At 36.6% G+C, this 18731-nt stretch overlaps 1 protein-coding gene across 1 annotated transcript; it reads right to left on the bottom strand.

The window, feature by feature from the left end:
• Window positions 1-714: 714 nt before the first annotated feature.
• Window positions 715-7740, bottom strand: LOC144347848 (uncharacterized). Its single transcript, XM_085502880.1, has 5 exons — window positions 7520-7740; window positions 4890-5536; window positions 3125-3290; window positions 2792-2933; window positions 715-1171 (listed from the first exon to the last, which is right to left on the bottom strand). Exons 1-5 carry the CDS (start codon window positions 7706-7708, stop codon window positions 1044-1046), a joined length of 1272 nt encoding a protein of 423 aa, XP_085359006.1. The 5' UTR covers window positions 7709-7740; the 3' UTR covers window positions 715-1043.
• Window positions 7741-18731: the final 10991 nt, after the last annotated feature.

The following is an 18731-nucleotide window of genomic DNA, read 5'->3' as shown; positions in this document are numbered from 1 at the left end:
CAATTTGACAAAGATCGCAGTATGTCTGTGAATATATGTTGATTTCTTTTTAATTTGGCACACATCCCGATATTTATATTTTAAGGCCAAGGAATCAGGAGCAGTATAAAATATATAATAATTAATATTCATGTTCTTAAAAAAATTATTAGATGTACTGTATTAATCTCAATGTTTCTAATAGAACAATATAGCTTGAATTATATAAATGTATAAAAAGTAAAAGTACAGCAAAATATCTAAGAAAAGTTGGCAAGAAAATTACTAGCCAATGTGTCACTCTTTTGATACTACATGTACTGTAATAATCTCAATGTACCATATAATATAATATAATATAATATAATATAGAAATTGTAAAATTGTTTCGAAATAATAGTGCAGTGATACTGTTAAGCAAAATAAAATACTAGCCACAATTGTAAAAAAAAGGAGGAAAACACGTTTTTGATTATATTCGTAACATCACACCGGTTCACTACACTTACCTAACTTACAGATCGTGGATCATATTACTAACATCTTGTTCTCATTATCAGCATTATAAATGTCTTCATTTCTACGTCTACTTTTTTCAATCAAATCTTGAAAATAACACTTGCCAGCTGCACAAAAATTGAACTTGGTTGACATTCCATAGTAAATGATAAGATACTCAAATTCAAAGATGATCAGATAAAAATTGTTTAAGTTATTGTAACCACAAGGAAACAATTTTGAAATTTAAACGTGAATTTTAATGAACATCTTCAAAACAATATACATAGATAGAATATACATGTACCATAATCGAATTTGATCGAGATCCCAAACTGGTTAACATCCAAATTTTAAAGAAATAGGATTAAAACTGTTATTGTAACCACAAGGAAAGGTTTTACGACGACGATAACAAAAACGAGTACAGTCATTTTCACAGTCAGACTATATACCTTTCTTTCATCTACCATTATACGGACATTAAAATGTCACTAAAATATAATTAAATTTAACATTTTATTTAATACAACCCTATTCCATGCCTGTAGTAGCTTCAAATATCATTATTTTGTGTGAATATACTTCGCCTTATGTGTCAATAAATTCAGCATTTGTATTGTTGAAGCCTTCTTTCTTTTCCGACGAACTGAGTCTGACCATGTGCCAAAATTATATATAAAGAGTTTTGAACCTGTAGAGACCAACACGTTTGACGAAATATTAGAGTGACAATGGACAATGAAATATACACTCTGAATATAGTTACAATAAACGTTGAAAAGAAACGTTGTTTGTTCAGTGAACAATGCGTATAAAGATGTGTGTGTTTTATATGTATTCTGCTTCTCTTGTGTATTCTATACTTATGTACTTCATATTTATTCTACTTCTCATAGATATTTTATATGTATTCTGCTTCTCTTGTGTATTCTATACTAATGTACTTCATATTTATTCTACTTCTCATAGATATTTTATATGTATTCTGCTTCTCTTGTGCATTCTATACTAATGTACTTTATATTTATTCTGATTCTCATAGATATTTTATATGTATTCTGCTTCTCTTGTGCATTCTATACTAATGTACTTTATATTTATTCTGATTCTCATAGATATTTTATATGTATTCTGCTTCTCTTGTGCATTCTATACTTATGTACTTCATATTTATTCTACTTCTCATAGATATTTTATATGTATTCTGCTTCTCTTGTGCATTCTATACTTATGTACTTCATATTTATTCTGATTCTCATAGATATTTTATATGTATTCTGCTTCTCTTGTGCATTCTATACTTATGTACTTCATATTTATTCTACTTCTCATAGATATTTTATATGTATTCTGCTTCTCTTGTGCATTCTATACTTATGTACTTCATATTTATTCTACTTCTCATAGATATTTTATATGTATTCTGCTTCTCTTGTGTATTCTATACTAATGTACTTTATATTTATTCTGATTCTCATAGATATTTTATATGTATTCTGCTTCTCTTGTGCATTCTATACTTATGTACTTCATATTTATTCTACTTCTCATAGATATTTTATATGTATTCTGCTTCTCTTGTGCATTCTATACTTATGTACTTCATATTTATTCTACTTCTCATAGATATTTTATATGTATTCTGCTTCTCTTGTGCATTCTATACTTATGTACTTCATATTTATTCTACTTCTCATAGATATTTTATATGTATTCTGCTTCTTTTGTGTATTCTATACTTATATACTTCATATTTATTCTGATTCTCATAGATATTTTATATGTATTCTGCTTCTCATGTGTATACTATACTTATATACTTCATATTTATTCTACTTCTCATAGATATTTTATATGTATTCTGCTTCTCTTCTGTATTCTATACTTATGTACTTCATATTTATTCTACTTCTCATAGATATTTTATATGTATTCTGCTTCTCTTCTGTATTCTATACTTATGTACTTCATATTTATTCTGCTTCTCATAGATATTTTATATGTATTCTGCTTCTCTTGTGTATTCTATACTTATGTACTTCATATTTATTCTGCTTCTCATAGATATTTTATATGTATTCTGCTTCTCTTGTGTATTCTATACTTATGTACTTCATATTTATTCTGATTCTCATTGATATTTTATATGTATTCTGCTTCTCTTGTGTATTCTATACTTATGTACTTCATATTTATTCTATTTCTCATAGATATTTTATATGTATTCTGCTTCTCTTGTGTATTCTATACTTATATACTTCATATTTATTCTGCTTCTCCAAGTATATGTAATTCGATGTGTAAGCCTTACGTGCACATATCTCTTGTTCCAGCAAAGACATCCAGTAATTGTCTTTTCGTTTATCAAACACAGCGGGATACTGGTGTGTGGTAATGTCCTGTTTAGATACCACACCTGTAACTCTAGCACTTTCCAAGTACTCTAAAATCATCTGTATGAATAACAGAAAACAAATATTATCTCTTACTAACACCTATTGTTTGAATTATATGTTCACAATAAATATAATTCTCATTACATAGTGCATATTGTATGATTGTCGTCCACCAGAGTATATAAAAAGCAGCATTCTGGGAAATGTGTACATATTATATTGATTGACTTGATTTACATATATTTTACCTTTCCAATAAATGGCGGGAACGCTACATATATGCATGTTATGTTTCTGTCACGCATTAATTCTCTCACGCGGTATGATAGTGATTCTGCTTGCCTGTTCGATTTCTTCAGATCGTATGTTTCGTTACACTTCGACGAGTTCAAAAAACGAACGCAGATTTGATACCTTGAATTAGACAAATATTGATTTACGGAGGTTACAGTCAAGATGTGTAGTTACGAAGGTTACAGTAGAGATGTGTAGTTACGAAGGTTACAGACGAGATGTGCATTTACGGAGGTTACGGTCGAGATGTGTAGTTACGAAGTTTACAGTAGAAATGTGTAGTTACGAAGGTTACAGTAAAGATGTATAGTTACGAAGGTTACAGTCGAGATGTGTAGTTACGAAGGTTACAGCCGAGTTGTGCATTTACGGAGGTCACGGTCGAGATGTGTAGTTACGAAGGTTACAGTAGAAATGTGTAGTTACGAAGGTTACAGTAGAGATGTGTAGTTACGAAGGTTACAGTCGAGATGTGTAGTTACGAAGGTTACAGTAGAAATGTGTAGTTACGAAGGCTACAGTAGAAATGTGTAGTTACGAAGGTTACAGTCGAGATGTGTAGTTACGAAGGTTACAGTCGAGATGTGTAGTTACGAAGGTTACAGTGGAGATGTGTAGTTACGAAGGTTACAACCGGGATGTGCATTTACGGAGGTTACAGTCGAGATGTGTAGTTACAAAGGTTGCAGTCAAGATGTGTAGTTATGAAGGTTACAGTCGAGATGTATAGTTACGAAGGTTGCAGTCAAGATTTGTAGTTACGAAGGTTACAGTCGAGATGTGTATTTACGAAGGTTGCAGTAAAGATGTGTAGTTACGAAGGTTACAGTAGAAATGTGTAGTTACGAAGGTTACAGTAGAGATGTGTAGTTACGAAGGTTACAGTCGAGATGTGTATTTACGAAGGTTACAGTCGAGATGTGTAGTTACAAATATTACAGTCGAGATGTGTAGTTAGTTACCAGTGGCGGATCCAGCAAAATGTATTGGGGGGAGCTTCGCTTAAGATATACGGAGCGAAAATCGAGAAGCTATGCGTAATCCAGATGATATGAATCGTCATGCGTTTTTTTTGGGGGGGGGGCATGACCCCCTGGCCCCCTCTGGATCCGCCACTGTTAGTTACGAAGTTACGTAGGTTACAGTCGAGATGTGTAGTTATGAATGTTACAGTCGAGATGTGTAGTTACGAAGGTTACAGTCGAGATGTGTAGTTACGGAGGTTAAAGTCGAGATGTGTAGTTAAGAGGGTTACAACCGAGATGTGTAGTTATGAATGTTACAGTTGAGATGTGTAGTTACGAAGGTTACAGTCGAGATGTGTAGTTACGGAGATTACAGCCGAGATGTGTAGTTATGGAGGTTACAGTCTAGATGTGTAGTTACGAAGGTAACAATCGAGATGAGTAGTAACGAAGGTTACAGTCGAGATGTGTAGATTATCTGCTCGTTCCTTGATTGTAATTTTCCTGTCAACATTTTGTGGTAATGATGTACAGAAATGTAAATAGCAACTTGGAACTGCAATGTTCGGAGAAAAGTTCAATTCAAGCTATTGGCGTGGAAATTATAAGCCATACGACCTGTGATATACCATGTCTACTCTGTACCATGACGTTAATTTTGTCTCAGTACACCATATATTAAAAATACGATACGCATATTATGTGTGGCCCATTGAATTAGCGCACTTTACAACCATTAGTTGTGACAACTTACCCCTCTCCTATCTTGTCACGCCAATGTAATGCCATATATGGTTTGCCGTCACATAATTTCTTTGACACATCATTGGCCGCTGTTGCTACATCCACTGGACTTTTCATTTTCTGTGACACCGTGTTTAATGCGGGGAGTGAGTAGGGTACACGTGAGAAGACAGCCAAACATCGCACTGTTGTCGGCACGTCTTCTTCGGGACGCTTGTTTGCGACTATTTTGGTAACGCTGGTAGCATCGGGAATTGTTATTCCATATATTTCGGAATATTGCCGTTGCGCACTACTGTAACGCTCGCTGTCTATGGTGCCATTCTTTGCACATGACTGTGGCATTAAAACACGTTCAATCTTTCCATCACAGTCTAGCTTAAACTTGGCAACTGAGGAAAACTTGGCTATTTCATTCAACTTTTCAATGTCAAATGTTTCGTTTATGTATCTTGGTCTTTGAATGACGCTTTCCGTCCAATGAGAAGTGAATCCCCTGTCTACAAAAGTTCTGTTTAATTTAATAGCTAGTGCCAAGTGTTCCTTGAATATTGCGTACTGTGCATTGGGTCCCAATCCACGGTCTGAATCGTACATTGATAGCAGATATCCACCAGTTGACGCATTCCTAGTAACGTCCAAACTAGCATTCTGTAACTAATGGAATTTAGTTTAACAAAATTAGAATTATACTGTTGTCTCATACTGCATGATGATGAATACATTGCATTACAATTCGTCAAATAAATTAAAGGGCGGCAGTCGCCGTGCCGCGTCTTGTTCGATACGGGACTCTTGGCGACTTATACAACGCTTGTAAAATACATTGTTTATTTACATGAAATTCGAACACGCGCTGCGCGACAACCACCGCGTTTTAAGCATGTTTTTTCTTCAATACTTGCAATAATAATCGGTTCACATGTGCATTATTTCAATCGAACGAATAATAAAATTCAGTTTTCAATTTGTTATCACAATTTGGTGTATTTACCAGTATGCGATATCAAACAGCAATATTAAATGTTACACATGTTCTCAACCATACTATACTGTATGTAAACATAGCATACTGTATGTAAACATAGCATACTGTATGTAAACATAGCATACTGTATGTAAACACAGCATACTGTATGTAAACATAGCATACTGTATGTAAACATAGCATACTGTATGTAAACACAGCATACTGTATGTAAACACAGCATACTGTATGTAAACATAGCATACTGTATGTAAACATAGCATACTGTATGTAAACACAGCATACTGTATGTAAACATAGCATACTGTATGTAAACACAGCATACTGTATGTAAACATAGCATACTGGTACGAAACCAACGACAATTTTACTTTGCAGCCTATAGATGTCAATAATACCATGAGTAACAGTATCGAATTGAGTAAACGTCAATTACATTGCGTTGATGGGATATTTTAAACCGGTATTTAAACTGTGTGAACTCACTGAGGTATAACTAGACGGATATTTCCAATACAACAGTTTTCATCATGCATGTCTTCAAACCTTGAATGGATTATATTGCTGTTCTTTACTCTCCTTATCAAAAGTTGGAAGTTTATAGAATAGTTAAAATGTTATTTATCAATAAGTATGACCATTTTGAGATGATATCAACATTATAATGATTATTTCAACGGAAGTGTTTAACATTGTAATTACTCATCCTCACAATTCAGACATCCTTTGTTGAATAGTAGGCTAACCAAGAAAATAATAAAATCGATATTTCAATTTGTATTTGTGCATTAAACTGTTATAGCTCGTGCCGGGAAACAACAATATAACTAAAACAACAAACTGTAATATAGATTGCTTGTTTTTATAGTGTCCATAAACACATTTAGAATTCATTTTAGCACAGCTGTGTCATGTACTTGTATTATGATTATTGTGGCATGTTCGACTCATGTGTTGTTAGTATTTAATCCATTGAATATATAAGCCAACTGTTCTCATATAGAGATTAAACCTGCATATCAATACTAGTAGCAATGAGAATGTATGTGTAATTAAATATTAATTACCAACGAAATTATATCAAATTGGAAAAAAAATGAAAAAAAGGTGTGCTGGAAATTCGTTAATTTTATATCCGTTTGTTTTTAAGCCACGACCAAATCATGAGTACCACATGTACTACACTAGTATATATATTTAAAAATATCGATAAAAGTATAACTTAAAATGTCACATGTTAGTCACTCAATCATCGAAAGTTATCGTTATTGGGGTACGTTTACAAAAACATATTCATATTCATCATCATCATCATCATCATCATCATCATCATCATCATCGTCATCATCATCATCATCATCATCATCATCATCATCATCATCATCATCATCAACAACAACATTGTAAATCGATAAGACATCTTCAAAATGATGTATAAAATGTAAAAATTCAAGGTTTCTATTGTTATTTTACAACATTTCAACCGAATAGTGCATTTATGCAAGTCGCATCATTATAATCAGTCGAACTTCTACCGTTCTTGAAATGTAACGGTAGTGTTATCAGTGCATCGTTCAAACGGAATGCCTTGGCCCAATATGAGAACTGTTTACTTCTAAGCTCTGGTTCTCCCGGTCCTTACCAATAATTACCTTAGTAAGTCGACGTGCTGGCTCCGGGTACACCATTTCCATCGGCAACGTTGTGTGCCAAATATAGAGAAACAATACAGGCAATAAAACAGTGCAGTGAACTAATTTGGGCATCGCTCGCTTAACGCTGTACCATGACCATGTTATTTCTCTCCCAATATTGTTTTCATTCCGCTTCGAAATATTCATTTATTTCATGCGTGGTTGATTGGTTCTGAAATTACGTTGCTTGATGGCGACACGTGTCACAGTATTTATAAATTGAATCACTACGTTTACACGCCAGAGCCGAGTCTGAGCCGCAGTACATGATCACACTGTTGATCAACATGTGAGCAGTGATTTGAGCTTCGTTCCACAAGAGTAGCCAAGAAAGCAGCATTTACATTGTAAGAAGGATTTACCGTTAGAAATTCCGAATCAAGCTTGTTTCCATTGACTTGGCGGTCATTCTGAATATGAAAACCGTGAATCCGGAATCATTAGGCATATAATTTAAAATTTAGATGAGACCCTTGAGCTGTTGACGCTTGAGAAATCCTGTTTCATAATGATTGTGTTATTACATCCATCCCGAGGCGGAGCCGATATATATCAGCAAACCCATTCAGAGGCGAGTTATCGCTGCATGCAAACGTAGCTATGTATTCACCTCATGAAATTGTAATCATCGTTGTATGTGCACGCGGCTGTGTAATCACGTCATGAAAATGTTATCTGCTTGTGGATAACACGCCCGAGTGAATGTCAATATCCCCATGTAACGGCTTGTACTGTATATTTGGTCATATTTTAGTTAAATATAACAATACTGCTTCTCACAATACCAATGGTTGTATCTGGCATTAGCTGCAAATAACCTCTAATACCATTGTTCATAAGCACTCTGAACATTATTAACCATGCGTTTATACTTTGCGCCATCACACGGTATCACCAAGATGGGTTGCCATCGTGTGTGCGCCACCATGCGGCTGCAATTCTAAACTGTCCGAATCACCAAGCTTCGTTATAACCACATTCTCTCCACACCATGGTGTGGAGTAGTTCACCAATGATTGTTTTAAACAAACCAATTAGGTCCGCAGTCACATGACATTCCAAGACCGGGTGTTAAACCAACCAGCCGAATGTAAATATCACCCGCTTTTACCTCGCTGTGGTTCCAGATTCATCAAATACATTCTTGCGAAAGCCCCCCCCCTCTAAACCATATATTTAAATTGTTGCCTTCCTTCACTATTCAGATGTGTTATGTTACAGATTTACTTTTCAACCCAACCAGACTGAAGTAGTTTTGTGAAGAGCGCCCTCGTAAGACAAAGACCAGCATTAGTTACTATTCATGATATTTAACCAATCAACGTTATTGTAGTCCATATTATATTACCCTGTCTACAATTACGTTTTCACTTTCTGCGCATGTGTAAATAAGGATGACACCAATGATACGGTTCGTCGGTCAATGGGGCCCGGTTCTCGTCAATAGACAATGGCATATAAGAAAAAAAGTAACGAAAAGCGGACCGCGGTCTTTTATGACTTTTGAACACGTTTTGTGGTTCCAAATAGTAGCCTAGATTGATATATTGTTCTATTGTAGTCTGCATTCAGTACTGAGTGGGATAAGATAATGGAGCTCAAAGTACAAAGACAAACACGGTGAATCATTCTCTGTTCTCTGACAAATGTACAATTCAAATCACCTGCGCAAAGGGTCAGTCGTCATGAACCGGAAGTTGAGTCTTTCATAGACAAAAGCTTACCTATCCTTGTGATATGGGTAATTTCCCGTGTGACACTCCACGTAAGCTTGTTTATTTTTCTCGTGAAATCCTATAATGGTAACATAGTACAAAAGACGGCACTTATTGTAGGTCCCTCATAAAACCAGCAGCTACCTGAGCCCACAGTTCAGTTTGTCTCGAGTCACAATGGCGGAGGGACGCAACACGGTGTGCACTCGGCCCTGTCTTTTATATCGAGTCCTTATTGTGGTATTTGTCAGCAGCATGGCTTGTTCGTCGGCGTCGTGCCCGAGAGTACATATCTACAATTGTGCACGATTTGATCGCATTCGAAAGAAGGCGAATACTTGCAAGTTTACATTCGTAGTGCCCGCATTTGCGGACGGTACTTGCCCCAACGAGGACACACTGAGCCTTTCCTACCTTGAGGTGGCAAAACTACAAGAGAAATACGACGACATGGAAAGGAAAATGGACGATTTAATGAGCGAGGTAAAGGGAAGCAGTGAGAGTCAACAGCCAACCGATTCAGAAACTGTTGTCCCCGCCGTGCTCATGCAGCAAGACGGCGGTAATGTATTGGAGGGACGTGATAGTGCGATTGATGTGAATGTCGACCCCGCCCCTCAGAGTACGAACACTGGAACTGGAGAAAGCTATACGGTGACTATAACAGCTCATCTTGCCACAAATACGGATCTAGAACCCGAGATCGACACACACCAAAGATATCCCCGTATGTCGAGAAAATCGCGTTCTGTTTGCAAACATGACTTTAAAGTGGAAAATGTTAAAATTTCGCAAATTGTGGACCCTAATACCTCGGAACCGAGGTCGACAGTCTCGAAAACTTCCGACTTTGACTCCAGCACGGAGAATATTAGTCATATGTATTCTGCGGAGGTGGCGAGACTCCGAGAGGAAAACAAATCCCTCCAAAACGTTGTCGATCGTCTGGAGGCCAGATTACAAAAGCTAGAAACGGAATTTAAGGATGTGTGTAATACCTAGATGAAAGGAAACTGTGAACATGAGTCGTGGGAAACACTCAACGTGCTGACGGACCTTATAAGTCTGTGCCAACGTGATGCACTGAGAATGAACACAGAGAAAGTACTTTCTGCCATGGTACTACTCGCCTTGGTGTACAATACAATGTTGCATAAGTAGATGCTGCTAATGTTCAATCTCTGAATTGACTTTAGTCAAACCAACCTCGTCCTGTTGTTACGCAACCAATACATCTTTGTATATCAAGTGTATATATGACTGCAGTCCGTAAAATATAGTCGTACAAACCATGTAAGAAATTATCAATATTTTACGACATTTTATAAGGCGAAGTTGATATTGATTTCATTGACACGAGCGGTATATAGAGTTTCACAAGTGTCTGTGTGTTTTGCCAAGGATATGCCGTCAATATTGACCACTCTCGGCCAATATTGACTAGTGTTGGCCATCTTACATTTTATAAAAGCACTCTTGAAAACACAAACTTTATTATAGAACACCGGGGGTTTTGTTTTACCGCCAAGTGCTCCAACTTTTGTAAAAGCTGAATGGTATTGAAAAAAACTTGTCGTCGCTTAGCAAAGACACACATGGATTGACAAGGAACCGACAACAACAACTACCTCAAATTTAATTTGTTGCGTTGCGTTTTTTAAACATTTTTTACTACTTGTTTGTTAGTTTTCACTTATCTCCTGAGTCGTTGTTTAAACCTAATTGAGACCTCAATGAATGTACACATGAGATTATCTGTAATTAGACAAATTAATTATGTTAGGAATTCCCCCTGAGCTGTCTATCACTGAACTAAGTACGCCGTTCCAAGGCCGGGATACAAATATCGTGGGTCGATATGAGCCATTGGCAGCCAGGCAACGCGCAGGCAGAAACGAATGCAGAGTATCGAAGGCATATTATATCTAGAAGCAAAAAGGTCAACATCGTCGTTTTATTGGACATCTATCACTATTCAACGTCCAGTCTAAATACTAGCAAAGACAGGAATATGTAAAGTTCTCCCAAATATGTATTTAAATGAGAATTCTTTGTATCGCTAAGTCTAGGACGATAAGTGGTGTGTTGGCGGCGGCGACTTTAGTAGCACCCCCTCCAATGCCCACTAATAGCATAGTGGACACTGTTATTATTGATTCTCAAGTGAGGAATTATATACTGAACTCCTTTCACACTGAACTTAAAGCAGTGCTCTACTTTGAAGTAATCGCTGGCTGTCAAACAATTACAAATCCATATAATAGTTTAAAGTTACAATTCTAAATCCTATTGCTATAAATGCTGACAAGATATATGGTGAAATTGGAAGCCCAATACGCTGCCCCGAGCACCTTCTATGTAACTCTTATTTGATGATTCATTTCATTTATATTTAAATCATTCACAATGTGCTGACCTCAGCCAACCACGTGTTTACCACAATGTACCATTCGCACTAATTCAGTATACATATTGGATATTTTCGAAAGTGACCAAACAGGTAATTTTCAAATGAAGCAATATCACGACAATGGTCGTATATTGTGTGTATTGCTGTGAATTTCTAAGTAAATGTAAATATATTTCAAAATGCAATCCGGGTACTCTTATTTAAAGTTTCTTAGTATTTTATGCCAATTTGGCCTCAAGTTCGTCGATTTAATTATTGTATACTTTACTACAACTCTTGATTTTTGGGATACAAATTTACCTCGCATGATTCAAGTTTACCTATGTCTCCTTCAAATCGCGTCTTTGTGCCAAAGAAGGAAATTACATACACACGCAGTAGACCTCTATGTTGGCTAATAAATTCACAGTGCACATTGACATTATATTCACTTCATATAAAGTAGCACAATTATATATATGAATAATTAAATACACTTTAGCTATTTTTAGAAGTACTATTCATGTCGTATTTATACATTATGGTTTTATCGTTTGTCTTCAAGGTTTTTTATTAATTCATTTAGTGTACCACTTAAGGGAGAAATGGGTTAAGCCTGAGTATAACAGTCCATGGAACTGCAAACCATACTTAGACTGTTTTACAATTGTAAACGCCACTAGAATACATAAGCGCTGTTGTTATCCTTGACTGTACTTTAGATAATAGGTTTGGGGACCGTTAGTCTGATGTCATTTCTGTATGGGGACATACATGTACAAAGCACGCTTTTACTGAAACACATCAAATCATTTGACACGACGAAATAATCAGTATTCAGCTTCAGTATTCATTCCGTACTTGTCAGCAATGGAATGTTTTGTGGGTACCTCATGTAGTCCGCCATTTTGTTCAGCCTAGTTCAAGGCTAATCGTGTTATAATCACCAAACTAGTCCTCCAAAAATCTGTTTATCACACTGCGTCTTGGCAGATAAATATTTGATTAGATGCGGGGAATACTGGATAAATGTGTCATTTTTTGTGCAAATCTGCGTGTGAATGATGGTGACCATACACGGTGTCCAACAACTTGAAAATGGTCGACAATTAGCTGATGTCTTAAATTGAACACATTACATTAACATGACCATATTATTGCATCGTTAGAAAAAGAACGTATCTATCAGTTGTGAGCAAGAAATATATAGATAACAAAAACTTAAAAGTAATACATATGCAGGTAACACCAACAAATATGCAATTTATGGTTTCGTGAAGCATCTGTTTACAAAACTTCGAATGCTTTTGTTCGTCATTTCTATTTTTAAATAGATATACAAGTTTCTGCAATGAATTAGTGATTTTAGCTCGAGACGTATAGGAAACTCTTAAATGACAAATTGTAACTATTTTCAACGGGGGAGGGTGGGGGCGAAACTACAGGATTGCCTTGTTATGCACACCGCCCTTGCTCTCATCTCCCAGTGTTCAAACCTAGGTAATAACAACCTGCGAACTTTAGCACCGACCATAGTGTGTTTTTCTCAAGATATTTATATATTGACACTTTGATAAAACGGCAGCTATAGTGATTGATTTATGTAGTACTGGTAGCACACACAAAGAAGTTCTACAACAACCGACCCCTTCAGACAGCGAAGAAACAAGTTTAACACATATCGGCAAATCAGTAAATCGATATCGTATTCATAGATAAACACAGCGGATGCTTTTGATCTACACAGGTGATTTCATCGCTTACTGTGATTGGTAAGTTACCTTTCACTAAAAAAAAGCAAATATTGTTTTGGCCCAAGGCAACCAGACAGTACGGAAACATTTGGATACGACGTGTTGATATCGTTGAAAGACTTCAAAACAGACTCGGAGAAAGAGTTGTGGGTCAAGCAACGTATAGACATTCTAATTGAGTATAAAATGTTCCAAAATCAGGTGTTTTCATCCGATTCATTTTGCGTTTTCCATTCCTGTTTCTTTAGTGATATTCCACATTATAGGAAATAGACTTGGCGGTAAAGTGCCCTCGTCTCCGTTCTCAGAATAATAATTTATTTTAGTGGTCTGAGTCTCACTATATGTTCTCGTACTAATAACACATCGTACACTGTCTGCAGTGTGTATCTTTGGAGAACTTCCTCATTCGGCTACTGAACTTAGAAGGGTATAGTGATGATAAAAAATACTTGACTACTAACACGCATACATCACTGTGGTGTACCCGTGTCCTGTTTGTTCTGTTCTAAATCGCCTTGTCAAACTCGTAGAATAGTCTGTGCCCCAGATAAACTCGAAAATAAATATATAAACTACCTCGTTTTACATCCGAGAAATGCTCTAATTGGACGGGATGTTTACTGTTCACACGCCGGTGCGCAAACGTGCTAGTATTCACAAAGCTCTGCAACGACACCTTATTTGACGACAGGTGTCCGGTAGGTGTTCTCATTAACTCAATAGCACAAATGGTGGGGCCGCTTTGGTGAATGATTCAAGGGGTGATAATGGCTGAGATAGCCTGAAATCTGGCGAACATACGTTATTTGGTGTTTATTTTGCGATGTTAAATTCTATTCATTGTGTTTTTTTCTAACGCATTGTTGTGAACCGCAGAAAATACGTGTTCTTCCCAATACAAACACGCCACCCGTCATGTCTAAACATTCCATGTATTTGCGAACATGTGTGGACAAAGACTGAACGACTATATTCCACCCATCGTATCGCTTCTACCGATGCAGCTACTATGGAGAAAGTCACCGCCTCAATGACACCTTGAGAGTTTAATTGGGTAATGACTGGTACTGGCATTTATATAGGCATCGCTATGCGTTCAAGGGCAGCAAATATTTATCACCAAGAAAGAAACAACTTGAGATGCACGCCATTGTATATGTTACGCAGCGTCTTACTCTTCATCTCAGGCCACTAATATTATTATTGGTCTGAGTCTGCATCTATCAAATACCCATAAACTTGGCTGATTTTTCTTACTCGTAGAATTTATTCTCCTGTTTTCTGGACCTTTAATCTCTCGAGAATGACACACATAGGACCACACATCAACAGAATGTTGTTAGAGAGCACTAACTACCATGGAGACGCCGAAACAGCGAAGTTGAAGTATTGAGGCAGACAATAGATGCAAGCTGATGCTAATCATACTCATCTGTATGCTTCGATGCATGCATGTATTTACACTATTATGTATTGTGGAAGCGATATTCTGGATTTATTGCAACCCTGTCATCTCATTGACAAGCTCTATACAGGTACATTCTTTGCCCACCACAGAAGTCAGGTCTCAAAAGAACAGGTTGTAATTTGATTTCAGATTGTTTAGTACCACGTGACCACGGCTCGAGTATTGACGGTTTACGCAGATATCCGATTTTCATAAATCTTCCATGATTCACTGACGTATTACTTTGCCGTGGTTACATCACGTAACATGTGACCAGTTTTGAACCAATCATATTGTACTTGGCGGCATACGTTGGACACGAGGCTGAAAGCTTTACCTGTATATTTCGTTATGACGGGTAACTTATGTAAATGTATTTTTAATTGTGCGTAATTGTTTTGTGTTTTTGGCTGGTTGACTGAAATGAATTAAATAAGTCAATGTAATTTAAAACTAGAAGTTTTGCTAGAATAACCTGTTTGTCATATGAATGGACCAGTCAAATTAGCGTAGTCGTTCACATACAAGCAAGTCCAAAATATAATAAAACGCGATACACTGACAAAACTAAAAACGTTTTTTTTTTTTTTAAATGAAATCGGATTCAGCTGCAAATAAAACGAGCAGGGCCGGCGTGTCCAAGAAGACTAGCTGTCATTCTGCTTAGCAGCCACCAATTCTCTACGCGACTATGGTATGGAATTTAGAAGAAAACATTTTACAAATTGTGAGCAAATAGGCCATTAAATAAATAATTATAGACACTCAGCCAGTTTCACTCACTCGTATACAGGCTCTAGTAAGAGCGCTAAGCAGAATGAAATTCAATTTACCGCCACTAATTAAACGTGAAAGTAAACGGCGCGTACACACCAGGAATTCTCTACTATTACAATAATAATATTTATTCTAGCGCATGGATACCCAGTGACAACTGCCGTGTATTTAAGTTGACCTCGGGATATTGGTATCCTAGTAATACTTCATCGCTATCTTTTAATTGGAACTGTGGCTGACATTGCGACTAATAGGCAGGCAATGTATCTTTCGTGTTCAACCTTGTTAGAAATATATCATGGTGAGGTTGTTAATGTTTACACTGGGGTTGATGTGGACAGTTGCAATAGATAGGACTGTGAGGTTATAACGATCTCGTTTCTCGTCATGCTTTTCTAGTTCTCTCTTGTGTCCACGGCAACACCGAATACCGTGGGTACGACGTGTTATCTACGCCTCGTTGAACTGGATGAGCGATGAACGACTCTAATATTTTATTTATATTGTAATTATGAAAAGTGCAATATTTAGAACGAGCCTAATTAGTTCAACCTGAACTGAGAAAGACATTCTCCAAGAAGGTACACACGGGATAGTTGTGTATGTGACGTCACTTGTGCCCTATCGTGTGTCGTTCTACATGTTATAGATATACAGGGTATAGTTGGTAAATCACTATTATAACCGGCAATATCCTTGAAACGAAGTTTATACGACTAGCTTTTGTTGGAGAGCAACGAAATCCGGAAACGAGCAACACTTAGTAATTAAATAGCCTAACGACATACATCGCTGGAAACTCATTTTTTTACTCCCAGAACATTTTTGTTGTGGATATATTTAAACATTGGTGCAGCTAGCTGGTAATTAAACTAAAGACATTGACAAGAATTGACGTTGGATTACAGTAAATGGTAGAATGAAAGGCAGGCAATACAACGCGATGCTAATCCTTTGTGTACACTCTTTTACGGCAATCTTATATAACGTCGCGTACACAACCCTAACCATTAACTGACAATTAATGAAGCGTAAATATTTACTTAACTTGAACATTCTCTTGGGAGACGATAAGTTACAGTACATTGGAATGGAGAAAGACACGCACAACTTCTTTCGATTGTCACCAATATAACCTTTGTATCTACAATGTGCCACATTTACTACATTTTGTGTAAAACCCTAATAATCAAAACCAGAGCAGGCATATGGACATTGTAAACCATACACTTGTATCGACATGATGATTGTATACCATATACTTGTATCCACATTGTGATTGCAAACAGCACCTGTATTCACAGATTGCTAACCACACACTTAGTTATATGGGGATTATAAAGCAAAAACTCGAACTCACGTGGTGACTGTTAACCACACGCACAACAGCACCTGTATTCATCCAGAGAATGTGAACCATACCCTTTTATACATCGTGTGCAAATCCCACATTTTTATTCATATGGAGATTGTGAATCACATACTTGTACTCACATGGCATATGTAAACCACACACTTGTATCCACATGGTGATTGTTAACCACATACACTTGTATCCACATGGTTATTGTTAACCACACACTTGCATCCACATGGTGATTGTTAACCACACACTTGTATCCACATGGTGATTGTTAACCACATACACTTGTATCCACATGGTTATTGTTAACCACACACTTGCATCCACATGGTGATTGTTAACCACACACTTGTATCTACATTGAGATTGTTAACCACACACTTGTATCCACATGGTGACTGTTAACCACACACTTGTATCCACATGGTGATTGTTAACCACACTTGTATCCACATGGTGATTGTTAACCACACACTTGTATCCACATGTTGATTGTTAACCACACACTTGTATCTACATTGAGATTGTTAACCACACACTTGTATCCACATAGTGATTGTTAACCACACACTTGTATCCACATGGTGATTGTTAACCACACACTTGTATCCACACGTTGATTGTTAACCACACACTTGTATCCACATGTTGATTGTTAACCACACACTTGTATCTACATTGAGATTGTTAACCACACACTTGTATCCACATAGTGATTATTAACCACACACTTGTATCCACATGGTGATTGTTAACCACACACTTGTATCCACATGTTGATTGTTAACCACACACTTGTATCTACATTGAGATTGTTAACCACACACACTTGTATCCACATGGCAATTGTTGCCCACACACTTGTATCCACAAGGTGATTGTTAACCACACACTTGTATTCACATGGTGATTGTTAACCACACACTTGTATTCACATGGTGATTGTTAACCACACACTTGTATTCACATGGTGATTGTTAACCACACACTTGTATCCACAAGGTGATTGTTAACCACACACTTGTATCCACATAGTGATTGTTAACCACACACTTGTATTCACATGGTGATTGTTAACCACACACTTGTATTCACATGGTGATTGTTTACCACACACTTGTATCCACAAGGTGATTGTTAACCACACTCTTGTATTCACATGGTGATTGTTAACCACACACTTGTATCCACATGGTGATTGTTAACCACACACTTGTATCCACATAGAGATTTTCAGACATTTTCACCTCATATACCTTGCCTTGATGGACAAGCATGTGTGACGTTCATAGAAAGTTTGAATAAAATCGAAAAGGAAATGCCTGTGAAATAGTAGATGACAAGTTCAAATTTGTTGATACTAAAATTGCTGCAGGTCAATCAAAAGGAAAACAAACCAACATTGTGTATACTGTAAAATGACTAATTTTCACTGGGTTTAAATTTCACTGATTTACCATTCCAGGCATATTCAGTGTGTTTTAAATTCACGGTTTTGTCATTTAGATAATGTGTTCTATGCTAAATTTTACATATTCACTGGGTTTTAATTTAGCGCATTTTCCAGTCAGCGAAATAAGCTAAATTAAAACCCAGTGAATAATTACCCCCTTTACAGTACCATTATTTGACCAAAATTGGCAAGTCATTTCAAGCAATGGTTAAAAACATAACAATTAAACCAACATGGCCACCATTTTATTCAAATGACATCCGTCAGAA

This window comes from Saccoglossus kowalevskii, chromosome 8 (genome assembly GCF_978046115.1).
Source record: "Saccoglossus kowalevskii chromosome 8, keSacKowa6.1, whole genome shotgun sequence".
Lineage (NCBI taxonomy): Eukaryota > Metazoa > Hemichordata > Enteropneusta > Harrimaniidae > Saccoglossus > Saccoglossus kowalevskii.
The sequence above is the reverse complement of the archived record's forward strand: the minus strand, read 5'-3'. Positions and strand labels throughout refer to the sequence as shown.

Coding starts and splice junctions, on each gene's coding strand:
- LOC144347848 (XM_085502880.1), bottom strand. CDS start 7,708: ATGAATATTTCGAAGCGGAATGAAAACAATATTGGGAGAGAAATAACA. Junction 2,934..3,124: donor TCCCGCCATTTATTGGAAAG/GTAAAATATATG, acceptor TTATTCATACAG/ATGATTTTAGAGTACTTGGA. Junction 1,172..2,791: donor GGAACAAGAGATATGTGCAC/GTAAGGCTTACA, acceptor TGGTCTCTACAG/GTTCAAAACTCTTTATATAT.